The 15,137-nt window shown below is 44.5% G+C and overlaps 1 protein-coding gene across 6 annotated transcripts in view; it reads right to left on the reverse strand.

Annotated features, from left to right (window-relative positions):
* Positions 1 to 5,118: 5,118 nt before the first annotated feature.
* Positions 5,119 to 15,137, reverse strand: part of MITF (melanogenesis associated transcription factor) — a 73,617-nt gene continuing 63,598 nt past the window's right edge. For all 6 annotated transcript variants that reach the window (XM_009284368.2, XM_009284367.2, XM_009284366.2 and 3 more), the window contains 3 exons: positions 14,097 to 14,172; positions 12,113 to 12,260; positions 5,119 to 9,178 (listed from right to left, as the gene is read on the reverse strand). In XM_009284368.2, coding sequence (XP_009282643.1) covers positions 8,777 to 9,178; positions 12,113 to 12,260; positions 14,097 to 14,172 — 626 coding nt within the window. In that variant the 3' untranslated portion in view covers positions 5,119 to 8,776. The remainder of the gene's footprint in view (positions 9,179 to 12,112; positions 12,261 to 14,096; positions 14,173 to 15,137) is intronic.

Below are 15,137 nucleotides of genomic sequence, written 5' to 3' on the forward strand. Positions count from 1 at the left end.
AGGGCGGGGTTTCGCACAGATGGTACCACCTTACCAAGCAGACCTCCCGTAGGGCTCCTGCGGCAAAGAGCACATCCTCAGAGCCACACCTTCCTGTAGAAATAATCCCCTAACGCCCTGAGTTAAATATGCCTGTGGCTGAGGATATCAATGAAATTTTGTCCTTTTTCCAGACCGTCAAACATAAATTCATTCAGTCGGTTCCTGGCAGCAGCTACCGAGCGGGGAAAGCATCGCTCTTGCTCGCAGGGAAGCCATCTGCACTGTCAGCCTTTCGCTAGAGCAGAAAGGGACAGTGCAACACAAGACTAGATGAGGATCTGAACTTTTTAGGAGCGTGAGAGAGCCCCAAGGACAGCAGTGCCAAGGGACAATGTGCTGAGAGCCTCCGGAAGGGAAGGTGCGTGTTGTCTCTGCCCCATCTGGTGCTGGCCACCTCTCGGAGATTATCTAGGACTGGAGCCCTGTAGCCCTGGTGCTCCTCTCCCAGAGTTTAGGGTGATCACCTGGGTACACTTGCGACCAGTCTTCCTCCTCTCCAGGGGCTGGATGGGCCATTTTTCACATCAGATAATCTAGAAGTGAACGAAGCACAGAATTATCAACTGCCCAACAGTCAGTGTCCTTCAGTGCAGGCGCCCTACTCCGTCCAACCTACGTGGAAAAGGTACAAGCCAAACATCAACTTGAGTTGCTTATTTTAAATGTCCAGGGAGAGACCTTCACGGGCCCAAAGGCATTTAGCACTCCAGTCCCATGGAAAGCCAAGCAGCAGCTTAGCAGGGTCCAGCCAAACCGACCCCAGAAGAGTCACGAAACCACATACCCGTTAAAAGCCCAACACCTAAGGCTGATGTGCTATCGGTGGCAGTGCCGTGGCTGCGGGTCACCTGCCAGCCGTTCCCACATGTTGGTTTTGCCTCCGTCTTCAGGAGCCGGTGTGTGTGTGTGTGTAACAACATATCAAAGGAGCTGGAGCACAATTAAGACTGAAAAGTGAACACATGATTATTATTTTTTACTCTCCCTTCTGCCGTGGGTGACAGAATACAATCAACCCCTGACATGCTTGGTTGCTTAGTAGCAGACAGCCACATTTTTAATTATATACTAAAATATGCTAAAGAACATAAAACGGCTGTGTGACTAATATGTGTATATCAAGAAAGGCATATGACAGCAGCTAAATTGCTTCAGTGTCTGATAGAGTGCCTCTGCCAGGCTTGTCATCGAAAGATCAAGGGAAGGAGGTGGAAAGTATTATTAATAAAACAGCGACTTTTTAAAATACACCTCATTGTTTGCAGTGCATTTTTTTTTTTCATGTCTAGCATGAATTTAATTCTTTTCCATTTATTCAGCTTTAATTCCTGCTTTTCCAAATGGAACTATTATCATTAGACCTAAAATCTCTACTTATTTTCTTATTACCTTCAATGATATATTACTCCAAAGAGAAAAGTGGAAAGCTGTATGGGACCCAGCTGGGTTCTCCGCAGCGCAAGTTCTTCATGGGTTGGTTTGAACAAAATTACTTTAGTGGTCAGAGAACAAGAAGTTATTTTATTATTTGCATGTTCTGAAGTCATTTCTTTTGCAACAACCTGCTCTAGAAACTGCTTTTCAGTAGGGAAAAAAAGAGAAAGATTATGAGTGCTGATATTTTTAATAAAGGAGTAACTACGCAGTTATTACTCATGTCCAGTCAATAGCAGCGTTAAATGTACCCAATGTAAAATGAAAATCAGGCCAGAGGTCTTGATGACATTTTGACTAAATGTATTTAAAGTGGCTGAACAAACAGCGCTTGAACATAAGAGCAGCTGCCCTATTCCTCGTACAACGCAACATGTGCTCAACGGTGCTGCGCTTGTCTGTCTGGAGCTGTTACCGCCGGTACAAATTACACGCTGCATTCAGAGAAAACGACTTGCAAATGACAGTATTAAATCATAACTCTCCTTAGAGCGAGCCAAGTTTGCTGGCCTGCGCCGGGCTGGAGCCAACACGGCGCCGCGGGGGGATGCCGCCTCCGCCCCGCCTGTGCCGGGATGCAGCCAAAATCATCACCGCAGCAGGGTCTAAGCCCACCGAGGGAAGCCTGCTGTCTTTAAAGCTTCGCAGCCGGGGAGAAAGGATGCAGCCCCAGAAGAGTGTGCTGTTCCCCGCTTTTTTAATTAATGTTTAACTCTTGCTGCCATCAAAGGCAAGGAGGAAAGCCAGCAGGAGCGGGGAGCTCTGGAGAGGCGCTGCTGAACGGCGAGAGAGCAGGCAAAGTATTTGAGCGAGGCCAGAGCCCCCAGAGCGCTGTGCCCCATCTACCGAGCCCTGCTCAGAGCCCAGAGCGCATCCCGGGGGACCAGCACACCCCTGCCAGCACCCGGCCCTGCCCTGCTCCCGTGGGACGAGCACCACGCTCAGACGCCGGGTCTTGTGCTGGAGGCAGGCGCTTACCCTCCCTCCCAAATAATCGTGGCTGCCGTACCGATGGCTACAGCAAGGCGACTGCTGACGGGCTGTGCCCAGCTCCCAAAGCCTCTGATGGTATCCTACAGCCACCCCAGATGCCCAGTGCAGCTCCCCTGGCAGCAGATGCATCAGGACATTTAACGATTTCTCCCATAGCTCCTTTGAGACAGTATCCACAATATGCAACCGTGCACATCAACCCCATGGTGATTTTTATAAATACATTAAAAGAGCACTCAATACTTAGATGCTTTGCATGCTCTGACTCGTCCTACTGACCGTAGCAGCCTTCTCATTGCCTCGCACAGCTCCTGAACAGCATTTAACACAGAGGTCTGTCGCAGGAGCCATCGTTTCCCTCTATGACCATAGAGCATATATGATATGGTCGTATACCATCAGAGCCCCGGTGACCCCAGCCCCGGCAAGCGCAAGGATGGGGTAAAAGAGTGGCAGCATGAGGGGCTGGGAGCTGCCTTCTCTCCAGGGAATCGCAAATGAGAGCATCCATCCATGTTCAGCATTGTCAGAATTCAACAGAAGTCTTCTCACTCCTTTACGATCCAGGTAAGAAAGCTGTAAAAAGGAAGATTTGCACTGAAACTGCAGCTTCTGGCCTCAGTGGAGACAGAGGCCTTGACACACGCCCGTTAACAGAGTTGCTCTCAAAAACTTAGTTAAAAATGGAGCCATTTTAAGTAAGGGTGCACTTTGGATCATAGGCAAAGACGATGGCGATGGTCAGGGCATGTGCATTTAACCCACAAGCTAGAATCCTATTAAACCTTATTGGTTTTAATAAGTCAGGCACACTTTTTCAAGTCATTCCCCTGCAATTTTAAGCAAGCGCGTTTCAAAGGAGCTGGAGAAACAGAGAATATGACCACCATCCAGTGCCGGGACTACCCCCAGATGCGATAGCAAAAGGAGCAGTGGCTGCCGAACCTGCTGAGGCAGCACAATCACCATCTCCTTCCCGGCATCCGGAGCTGCCGAGCTCCCAAGTGTGTCTCCTCGGAAGGAAAGTGCGATGCGGTGACATGGTAACAGGGTCCTGCTGTGCCGCCGCACCGTGCAGCAGAGCCCCACGGCATCCCGCAGCCCAGCCACGGGGCTCTCCAGCAAACCAGACCCCACCAGGCATTGGCAGCCTTATTTTTTAACATCCACTTTCTTACCCTGCACAGAATTTTTCAGGCTTGTCCAAAGGCACTAAAAGGCTTCTGAGCAGACCTGCTACCACCTCTTTGCTGACACACATCGGGCAACTGCTTACAGCCATTACCCCCACGACGGGTTTTCTTCCTGCTCCTCCTGGGTTCCGCAACCCAGCCGAAACCCCGAGCTGCTCCCACCGACAAGAAATTCACTTCCAAAACACAGCGCTGGCACAAGTGACCACCAAAAGGAAAGCCAAAATACATTTTAAAAGTCAAACTTAAATTAGAAATCATATCCTAGGCTGCTGATAAATAAATTTCCTATTTGCCACTACAATGCCACATTCTAATACTGTGCTGAATTTCTGAAGAAATAGCATTACAAAGCCTGCTGGAAACACTTACAAGCTCCAACTCTGACTTCTACAAAGAGGGCGCAGGGCTTTTCTACTCTATTCCTAGCAGAGTTAGGTAGCTTCGCCCAGCATTTTTTGTTTGGTTGGTTTTTAAATTGAGTGATGCAGGACAGCTAGTAATTTTTAATTGCAACTGAATTAAGTATTTTCTACTCCTAATATGTATCAGATTTTCAAGACAGGCCAAATTAAAAACTTCTGTTTGTATTCAGGGCTTAAAACCCATGAGATAATACGCATTAATCACCACTGCTGCTGCAGCAACGTCCACAGAGATGGCGAGGACTCCACGCTGTGAGCACAGTAAGCGACAGCCTGTCGAAGAACAAGACCAGAAGGGATGAAAGCAACAGAGACAGGGAAAAATAATGAAGATGGGAAGACAAAACAAGACCACAGCTGGTTCCTAACCAGCACTAGCTGCAGCTCCCAGCACAATCCAGGAGCAGCCCTTTGCACATTAGGCGAGCGGAGGTTTCAGAGAAGTGACCCAGGGGGTGAGCAGAGCGAGGACTAGGATCTCTCCGTGCACAGGTCAGCCAGAGAAGGCGGGGAGGTGCTTCTGCGTAGGACTGCTGGGGGTAGGTGACCCCGCAGGAGTGACAGCATGGTGAAGAGGTGTAGGTACCCCGAGGCCTCACCGAGCCCACGCCTGACACAGGGCAGCTGGTGGGAGGCGAAGGGCAACGCAGCCGGGGGTGGTTTTGGCAGACGCTCCTTTGAGAAGGGAGGGAGGCAGGCAAAAGGCAAGAGCCCACGGGAGGGGAGAGAGGCATTTTTCCATGTCCGCCTGTTTTGTTCCTTACGCGGAACCGTAAGCTTTGGGTCTATCTGCTTTGGTGTGTATTTGCAAAGCCCAAGTGGGGCCTGATCCATGGGCTCCATCCCGCCCGTGCTACGGCAATACAAACACAACCGGACAGCTCTGGTGCAACCAGGGTCGCTGACTGACAGCAGGTCAGGAACACGGACACATCCACCGCCAAGTCACAAACACAGGAGCACTGCTGGCTCTTCAAGTGCACAGAAAAACAAGATTCACTTACACGGAGAACGAGTGACTTACACAGACGTATGTGAAAAACCAAATGCTTTAATCCATCTATCAAGAACAACAGTTCAAATTATTTCATTGGATACATTAATATTGATCCATAATTTACAGTGCTATGGACCATACACAAATTATTGCTGCAGTCAACAGCAGATGAATATCAACATTACAGTACCAAGCATCATAGCAAGAGGCAGTAATTAATGTCACTTTTTTCAAGAAATATAGGTATTTATACTATTATCAACATCAGCTTCCCCCCCAGTGCATTTTATGTCAAACAACATAAATGTAAGTGCATTATTTTGTGCTTTGTGCTCTCCTTATGTACCTTCTCTTTGCTTTTACAGGTTGTAAGAGTTAAATATTGCTTTACAGGCCAAAAGCAGTAAGGAAGAACTTCATGGTACTCTGCATGTTCCTGCTTGTTGCATGGCTTTGGCAAAGTGAGAATTGGTAGGTATCCCGTCCACCCGCTCAGGGAAGCCACCGCCGGCCCAGTGTCACACAAGACACCGTCATCAGACTGGGCAACAACTTATGTCCATCTCACTCCACCTAGTTCATGCCAAACCCTGCCCTTAACGGCCGTCTCCGTCCTCTGCCATTGATCCCCTGTAAAACGTCACAGCCACACGTTCCACCATGCGCAAACAGGCAAAGACATCCCCAGTTAGCACCTGCCTGGAGGTCCGTGTCTCCTAGAGATGTCCCCACTGCAGCGTCAACGTGCTTCCACTCAAAGGGTGGGCAAACTCAGAGGAGGGCTGTAGCCTAAGGAAACACGGGGTGAAGAGTGAGCAGGGCACAGCCGAGTCATATGTTACCCCAGAGCAACACAACATACAGGGAACACACAACACAGCTGCTGGGGCCACAGCGACTTTTATCAAGAAATCCAGCTCTTGATATAACTGTTTTCCTTGAATCCTAACTCATATCCACACAGCGTGTAGCCAAAAAATCAGAAGTCATGGCTGTCAGCGAGTACCAGTGTTTCATGTAAGCTTGAAAAATATTTATATACCACAGTCTAGACTTAAATTTCTGAATGCCCAGCATGGACATCAAACCAAAAGCCTTATTCAATATATCCAGTGGTTTTCAGTTACTACACTCAAGCGTGCACACCCTGATTTTGTACAATGCTGCAGAGCTGTCCCATTTTAATGGGGAAGGGTAACGCAACCCTGTATTACAGCTACAAGCATTTTACAGCCCTGATTTTCTTTACCATTACCAAACGGCAGCACCAGAAGCCTGTACCCGCATACTCGACTCGGAGCTAACTACGGCGCAGCTGCTTTGCAGGGAATTTCCCTGCCTGAGGACTACGATGGCTGCAGTGCATCATGCAGACTCCCGGGTCCTGCCCTGGGCCAGAGCTTCACTACCTTAGGAAAGACACATTCCCAAAAGCTGTCTGGGGTCAGGGGGAGAGGCATCATTATAATCTAAACTCCAGCTCCTCCTTCAAAAAATAAAAGAGAAAAAAAAAAAAAGAAGCCACAACCTGGTGGTTGCATCGATACTAACACATAGCTCGCTGCTCAAGCAGAAACGGCGACGGCCGGATGCAGCCAGCAACAGCCACAGAAAGAGCGATGCGAACATAGACCCCAGAGTACCGTAACAGCAAGCTGCATCCCCACCGAGCCCCGCGCCCCTCGCCATCAGCGCCAGGAGGAGCGGTGCCAGGCAGGGGACACTTCAAGAACCCTTCCACGGGGAAACGTTTGGGTGAAAGCTCAACGAGCCACGCCACAGGCTACGGGAACTCCTGACGTTCCCAGCTGTCCCATCGCTACCCAATTCACATTTGATTTCTGAACACTAACTGCTGCGACCAAGGTTTCCTTATAAAGCTTGCCAAACTGGCACTCAAGTCACTAACCGTTTCACTTATCCTATGTAATTTCCAGTGTAGCACAAAGGAGAACGGGAAGCTCTTGTTTTCTATACGTAGGCACCATGCTACACTTCAACGTCCTATAAAACATCACCCTAAAGCTCTCTCCTATGCCACACTTCAGTCAGTGCTAGTCGAGGAAGACTACAACTAGAGTTTAAGGCACTTCATTCTGAACGAGATACACTTGCCTGCCGCTTGCGAGTCAGCTGTAGGCTGCTATTGAGAAATCCAATCCATCCGTCTAGCTCATAACACCACGTCACCTCTGTAAAACACCTAGGCTTGATATAATACAAGTATAACTACCGTTATTGCATAGGACTACACTTGAGTAGATAATGCACCGAACTACTTTTACAACATTGTTGCATGTTAAAAATTAATAACATTGTTATCAAGTAACAGTTATTTGCAGATACAGTAATTTACTCTTTTTTTGTTTGTTTTTTTTTCTTATGTCAGCCCCTGTGCTGAAATAAAACACAAATTACTATAACGGGTATATTAACTACATAGTTATGTTTCCAAGCATATTACTACTTTTTTTCTGTATCACTAAAAATAAATATGTAAGTTCAGTTTCTCTACAGAGTTGTTTTATTACCTAATCTAAATTTGTACTCTACCTTAAATGTGTTTAAAAACATTTTCAAAGTGAGACTGTAATATACAAAATATTCTCAAAATCTCTCTTAAAACACAGAACCCTGCATAAAAGCTTCCTTTCAAGTGTTTACAAAGAACGCAGAAAACTTCCAATGAGTTTTAAAAATGTCAAAAAATTGTTGCAATATTAAGAGGCAAAAATCTTACAAATGAAATACAAATATATTTAAAACAAAAAGTTGAGGATAACTAAGGAATCCATGCAAATCAAAATAAACTGTACAATGCAATTTAAAAAAAATAAAGCCAATTAGATATGTACAACATAATGTGCCCAGCTGATAAAACGTATCAATTTTTTTTTGTGTCCAAAGAGTGTATACCAACTTACAGTGCTCCTGCTTGGTTTACTGTTGGCAAGCCATCAATGCATGTTACAAAACAAAATAAAAATTTAAGAGAAAAAACTCGAACCACGATCAAAAGGAAAACCCAAATCAGCTCAGAGTAAAGTGAAATGGCACTCTGAGAAAGAGACTCGCATCTCCCTGCAATTTTCAGCAACAGCATTTTATATCACAATCAACACAATCAGGATGTCTTAACACTTTTTTTTGTTTGTTTGTATTCTGAGTGGAGTAGGGTGGGTATTTTCCCCTAAACACTTATCATGTAAAGACCAACGTTTGAGGGACACTGTATCTTTAAGGCTGCACTATTCAATTAATACAATTACAAATTGGACTTTTTTTTTGTTTCTTTACATTCTTTAACTTTACATTGTGTTTCCAAGTAAATAGGTTGCATTTACAATTCTACGATTCCCCCCTCCCCCCCAGTAGAAACAGACTCTTCATTTGTAATTCTATTGCTTTGAGTAGATTTGACCAGTTCAAAGTTCTTGGCGAATCCAGTTCACAGATACTGTACATATGCTGTACAATATTTTGGAGGCATTGGTAGTTTCAAAATAGAATATACAAGTTTCTTCACAAAAATTCTAAAAAAAATCCTATATATATAATATATACACACACGGGCACACACTGGGCTACTGATGAAGCACAAAAAAAAAAATCAAAAAATTCTACAAAAGGTAAATTATTTAATCTACTGATCAAGAACCAAAGCAGTTTATGAAAGGTGTGCCAAGTATATGCTAACAAGCATGATCGGTGTCCTCCATGCTCACGCTGCTCCGCCTGCTACTTGTCTTCGATGCTCCAGGAGACACAGAGGAAAGTAGTGGGTCAGTTACTCCGACAGGGGAGAGGGTATCGTCCATCAAGATATCTTCCAGTTTGGATCCCATTTTTGCAGGAACACTGTAAGTGCCAGTTGGTTCAGTCACATTTCCGAGGTTGTCACTGAAGGTGATGGTACCATCAGTGAGATCGAGGGTGGTAGTGCAAGACAGGTCTGTGTGGTGCGGCATGATGTCTTGGTTGCAGTTGTCTAGCACAGGCTCTTGTTTGATGACCCTGTTGACCATATCAGGGGAGCAAAGGCCTGTAGATGGAACAAGGGACAGTCCATGTGCCCGAGCTTGCATCTCAAGTTCCTGTGAAGGAGGATAAGGGACAAATTAAAAAAAAAAATCTGAAAGCAAAATCTGTCATCTCACGCCCCTGTGTACTGCGACTTACAGTTTCCTTCTGTTGCACACAAACCTTTTCCTCCCTTTCCAGTAGCGACAAGTCCTTGCACCTTGTACACTTCTGCCCTGCAGATTTTCACCTGAACATTACTCTCTTGTAGAGGTGGGTGAACACCAACCCCACACAGGTCCTTCACACTTCCCCGCAGAATCTACACCAGAGCCAAAACCCAGCGCCCTGTAGAACAGACACGTTTCCCCTCGGGTCTCTTCTCAGACCAGTGCCATAGTAGGCAAGTTTGGCATCAGGTCAGCTGAGGAAAGCATTTAAAAGTTGGGGGGGGGGAGGGAAGAAATAGCAGAAGCATGCTTAGTACTTCTTAAAAAGTCGTATGTGAAGGCATAGTATGTCTATATGATGCTTGTCATTTCCTGCTCAGACACGGGAAGGGACATTTCTCATTCTACAAGTCTGGTGGAGCTGCAAGTAAAGAGGTCAGCCAAAACTGAGCAACACTCTTCCTGCACTGAAAAATTATAAGCAAGTCATAGGAAGGCTTTAGACTTCACACACAGCCAGGATTCTTCGAATCTTCATGAAAAGTTTAAACCCCACCTTCACATTTAATCATATAGATGCACTTGACGGAAGACAGAAAATAGAAGTATTCGCTTAAATGCCCTTTTTTAAATGCAGCAGTAAGACAGATATTTTGCTTCTACTTATGCATTATATTAGGCAATCACAATCACTGTTGTGATTGTACTGTTTCTGGATGTTCCTATCACTGAGGTTGATTAATAGCCTTTTTTCCATTTTCACCTAAGACAACAAGCTTGTAATGGCACACTGCAAGATCAATGGAGAAGGTGGAGGAAGGAAGCACTTCTTCCATCAGCTAATGTGCCAAAATCAGGAGCTCCTTATTCTGTGCTTAATCAGAATCAACGCAAAAAGGGAAAATACAGACTTTAGGTTATTTGCTGACAGATGTATTGCCCATTATTCAAGGGTCTGGTTTTTATGTTACTTTGATTGAAGGAGCCAGAGCAGATGGATAATGCCAAGGAAGATGAAAGATGCTTAAAAAGTGATTTGACTTCGTGCCAAAATCAGGAGGTCCTTATTCTGTGCTTAATCAGAATCAACGCAAAAAGGGAAAATACAGACTTTAGGTTATTTGCTGACAGATGTATTGCCCATTATTCAAGGGTCTGGTTTTTATGTTACTTTGATTGAAGGAGCCAGAGCAGATGGATAATGCCAAGGAAGATGAAAGATGCTTAAAAAGTGATTTGACTTAGCTTTGAAATACCACTGCTTGATGTTGCTCTGCAGAAGGGTTGTGCATCTTTATCATCTCACTCTAGCAATCAGATTGCTCAAAGTACAAAAACTGCGCTGAAGTTCAACCCAGCCTGTTCTATTTTAAAGCTGTTTACTTCCACACCTGACTCTCAGGTATTTCTAGCTTCATTATCTACTTTGTGGATCAGCCGCGCTGCGGTTCAGGGGTGTCTTCACACAGCAGCCAGCCTGGCACACTGCAGCCTGCATGCAGAATTCAGCTGTTCGCACTGCAGGTGAGTAGCAACGTGAGAACATCTGGGACACCACTGTGTCTGTGTTATGTGTTCTTACACCCAATTCCAAATATACTTCTTTAATTACCCTTTTATGGAGAGGGGTGGATATCCAGCTATCTTTGCCCACCTGGAGAAGCGAGTTGACAACAAAAGCTGTGCAGGCTGCAAGGCTAAGGTTTCCCATCCAGCTTGAGGTGAAGGCAAAGGAATTAATTAGAGAAATGGAGTTCTCACCCCTAAATCTCTGTGTAATACAGACTATTGGGAACCTGGGTGAATCTAACAAGGCAACAATCCATGGAGAAAACATATTCATGCCATCTACTGCTTTTCAGTGTTGAGGAGAACCATTTTATAGTCCTACAGACTTCAAGGAACAAGGAAGACAACCAACTGTAGCTCCTCGGACAAAAAAAAGCAGCTCAACATCCATAGGTCTTGGCTGTCTTGCTGCAAAAACTCTTGAAGCACTTGCATTAGGTGTGCTTCTCTGCAACTGCTCTCAGACAAGCCAGGGCAGCATCAACATTAAATACAGCTGCCAGTCCCCAAGGTACCTACGGGGAACTCAAGATATGGTGCTGCAGTGTCTGTCACCAACACTGCCCTCCCTGCTCATTTTGTCCTGCAAGCAGTGTTTACCCTCCACCAGAAAGCAGATGACAGATTCCTGCAGAGCATCAGGGAGAGGCTAATTGAGAGAAGAAATAAGCGATCAGATGTAGAAGACTGCCATCTGCAGAGCTTCTCTGACAGAGAGGGCCTACATTGGTCCCCACACAATTCAGAAAACCCACAAGCAAAACAAAAAGATTTCATTTATTGCCATTTGTCTGAAACTGCTTCAGAAGAAAAGAAAACAAGCATTACCGCTAGAGGTCAAAAAAACTCCACAAACAAGACAACTAAAGTGAACATACTCCCAAACAATTGAACTGAATTTGATCACTATCAGCAAATCATATATGAAGTCCCAATTTGTTAGGTCTGGCACCCCCCCAAAAAAATTACCATCTAAATCTCTCTTATAGTATGGTTTGCAACTTATGTTGGCCATAGTAGAACAAAAATAGACCTGCCCTAAGTGCTTTACTAAAGCGTTAGAATTTTGTTTGTTTGTTTGTTTTTTAAACTAACATATCCTGTTTTTTTTCTGGAAAAATCTCTGCAGACATCTCAGCATTGGTCACCATTTATCAAAATGGTGGTTCCTTCTAACCCACGTTCCTACAAACAAGCTTCAGTTACCATTATTTGCAGTCACACACTGCAACATCATCAAGAGCATTTGCAGCTTATTTATGAGCAAACCTGTATTCTGAGCAGCAGGTGCCTGTTGGCGTGTTCCAACTTCTTCTGCCTGTTCTCAAGCTCCTTCGTGCGTTGCTGTTCTCTCTGCAGCTTACGGATGTAGTCCACTGATGCTTTTAGAATAGTCCCCTTATTCCAGCGCATATCCCTTTGAAATTAATAAAAAAGGAAGAGTTAAGGCTCTCGGGGAGGCTTTATTTTATAGTCATTACCTTCACATCAGCAGCTATGATTACACCTCATATATACACAACACCTGGCTAATATTTATTCCCAGTTTATGAATACAGAAGGTATCTGAAATGCACTAGAGGGGGCCAGAGTGCAGCTATTGCACAGCAGACTGCAGCCAGCCCCGGCCTGGCCGAAGGGCACAGAGCCCAGGGGCTGCCCTCTGGCCATCCAGGCTCCCCGCAGCCCCCCTGAGGCCAACCCCCTGCCTTCTGCACAGTTTGGGACCAGCACTGTGCAGAGCGACTGAAGACCAGGGGCTCCTTTCATTGCCTTATGGCAAGGCTGCAAGACAACAACAACAAAAAAAACCCCCACAAGACTCTTCTCAACCGTCGTAGGGCTTGCTGTCTGGGCGATGCCTGATTTCAGCTGGGGAATGAAAAGGACCATATATGACCTGGCTCTTCTGGGGGTGACCACAAGACTCTTCTCAACTGTCGTAGGGCTTGCTGTCTGGGTGATGCCTGATTTCAGCTGGGGAATGAAAAGGACCATGTATGACCTGGCTCTTCTGGGGGTGAAAGACCTGAGGCCCTTTAGCTCCCAAGAAGCAGCAAGCAGTGGTCCTCCTGGTGGCACTGTATCACAGCTGTGTTACGGTACGAAGACAGCAGCCCGATACAGCAATATTCAGGTGCTTTAAACTTAAACTCTGGCTAAAATGCAAATGCCACATTGCAGCCTAGGGGTGATGGTTCTTTAGTCAGGGGGTACGCGGCTCCCATACTGCTTCTCCCACATTATCCCTTCCCCACCCGCTTTAGAGACAGAGGCTGCCTGCATCGTCTTCTCCCCCATATCACCTCATTTTGTTGAAATAAAAAAAGAAGTTTAGTATAGACCAGACCAAAGATCCACCTGTCCCGTAGGTTGATAATGTGCAAAACTGCCTTGCCTGCCTTAGAGGAAGCTAAAGAGCCTCTCTGAACAGTAGCTATGAGTTGCTCTGTGAGCAACTGCCTTAAGATAACGGAAACTTTCCCCAAAAGCATCATGGGGCATTGATTCAGATTTAAGTGAGACTTTCAAGCTCCAGAGCAAAGGGGGTTCCTTGCTATTGAATCAGTGTTGGGTAAAGTTAAGAAAAGTTAGTAATAGTAAAATTACCTAAAAGAACTACTGGGAAGCTACCACAAACACTGGCAAATTATCATTGAACAGATACACAGCTATGCTCTTTATTTTTCTTTTTTCTTGGAGGGAAGGGGAATATGATGGCTTCCCAGAGGAACTGCCCTCCATTTTCCCAGAAAGAGGGATTGGTTCTGTCTTGCTGAACTATGACATCTAATAAATTCAAAGAATCATTTAGCAAGACAAGCAGCCAGGCAGCCAGCTAAGCAGCAAGACTAGACCAAGGTTTCACATCCTGACAACTCTGCCTCTGGTAAGGCAGTCATTCCTAGCATCAACCCCAGCCCTGCCAAAGCACAGGGTCCTGCAAGATGCTGAGCTGCTGCACAACAGTACTGTGACTACTTTGTGACAAAAATCATCAAATTAATATAAACTTAAGCAAGTTCCAAAAAGGAAAAAATAAACCCCAAAACAATCTTCAAAAAAATATAATGGAATCTTCAAGCATTTCTACAGCCACGGAGTGCCAAGATCATAAAAGAAAACTCAGGATTTTTTGCTTTTTTTGGTCCTTGGGCAGTTTTTTTTGGTAAATTCTTTTTCTCCCCTAAGATTTTTTTTTTTTTCTTTTAACACTTCCCTCCCACAGTCTCCTTGGGCACATTATACTTACGGGTCATTTGACTTGGGTATCAAAGTGCCTAGTTCTTTTATACGATCATTAATATTAAATCTTCTTCTTCGTTCAACTTCAGGAAAAACAGCACAAATGTTACAAGTAATATTCACACTTAATTACAACATATAAAGTGTTTCATCAAAGATTTCTTTAAGCGCCTTAGAAATGTTCACCTGAAGCTTAAAATCCAGTGACAGAGTAATTTATTTTGCTCTCCTACACGTGGACACACTAAGACAGAAGTTCTGTCTATACTGTAAAAACATGGGACTTGAAGTGGCAGAGTTAAACTGAGACTCTAAGAAAAAGGATGGCTGTGTTAGCATAGGACTCAACTGCTCAACCAAGAAGCAAATGTTTTCCTGGGGAAAAGCATCACAGACAAATTCAGAGGCAAAAACTTAGATGCTCAAGGAAATCCCAAAGCAGGAAAAGGGGCAAAATGTATAGTCTCTTTTTTAAAGTACTCTTCCAGATGCAACATTTTCAGGATCCAAAAGTCAAACTTAAATAGCAATTTTTCTGCATTAGCTTTTCATGCTATGGAAAAGGCTTTTGAATAGCTCAAGGCATGTAACAGTTCCTTTTCTCTAGTAATATAAAGTATAAAGGATCCTTAAGTTGTCCTTTTAAGTGATAAGATGCTCGTTATTTTAATTTTTTTTTCCAACTTGGAAATATGCGTTCCCTTCAAAAATGGAATTTATAAAAAATTGCCACACTGAGGACACACACTGATTTTTAAAGTCACAAATTGACCACACATCTAAGATTTTAGATTAATTAAAAAAAAAAAAAAAGGGAAAAATTGTGCACATAAGAAAAGGAAGTTTCATAATCAGAGAAGTAAAACATTAAAAATTACCCCACACCAAATTTTGAATAAAAAAAAAAAAAAAAAAAGGGCAAAATTGTGCAAGGTGGATTTGTTAAAAGATCAAATGTTGTTCCCAGTAATTTCATTGATAACAACCAACAACCAAATTGGCTTATTGAGAAAAAAAAAAAAAAGTTTAAAATTCAATATTAGATTTA

This window comes from Aptenodytes forsteri, unplaced genomic scaffold, assembly GCF_000699145.1.
Source record: "Aptenodytes forsteri isolate BGI_AS27 unplaced genomic scaffold, ASM69914v1 Scaffold53, whole genome shotgun sequence".
Taxonomy (NCBI): Eukaryota; Metazoa; Chordata; class Aves; order Sphenisciformes; family Spheniscidae; genus Aptenodytes; species Aptenodytes forsteri.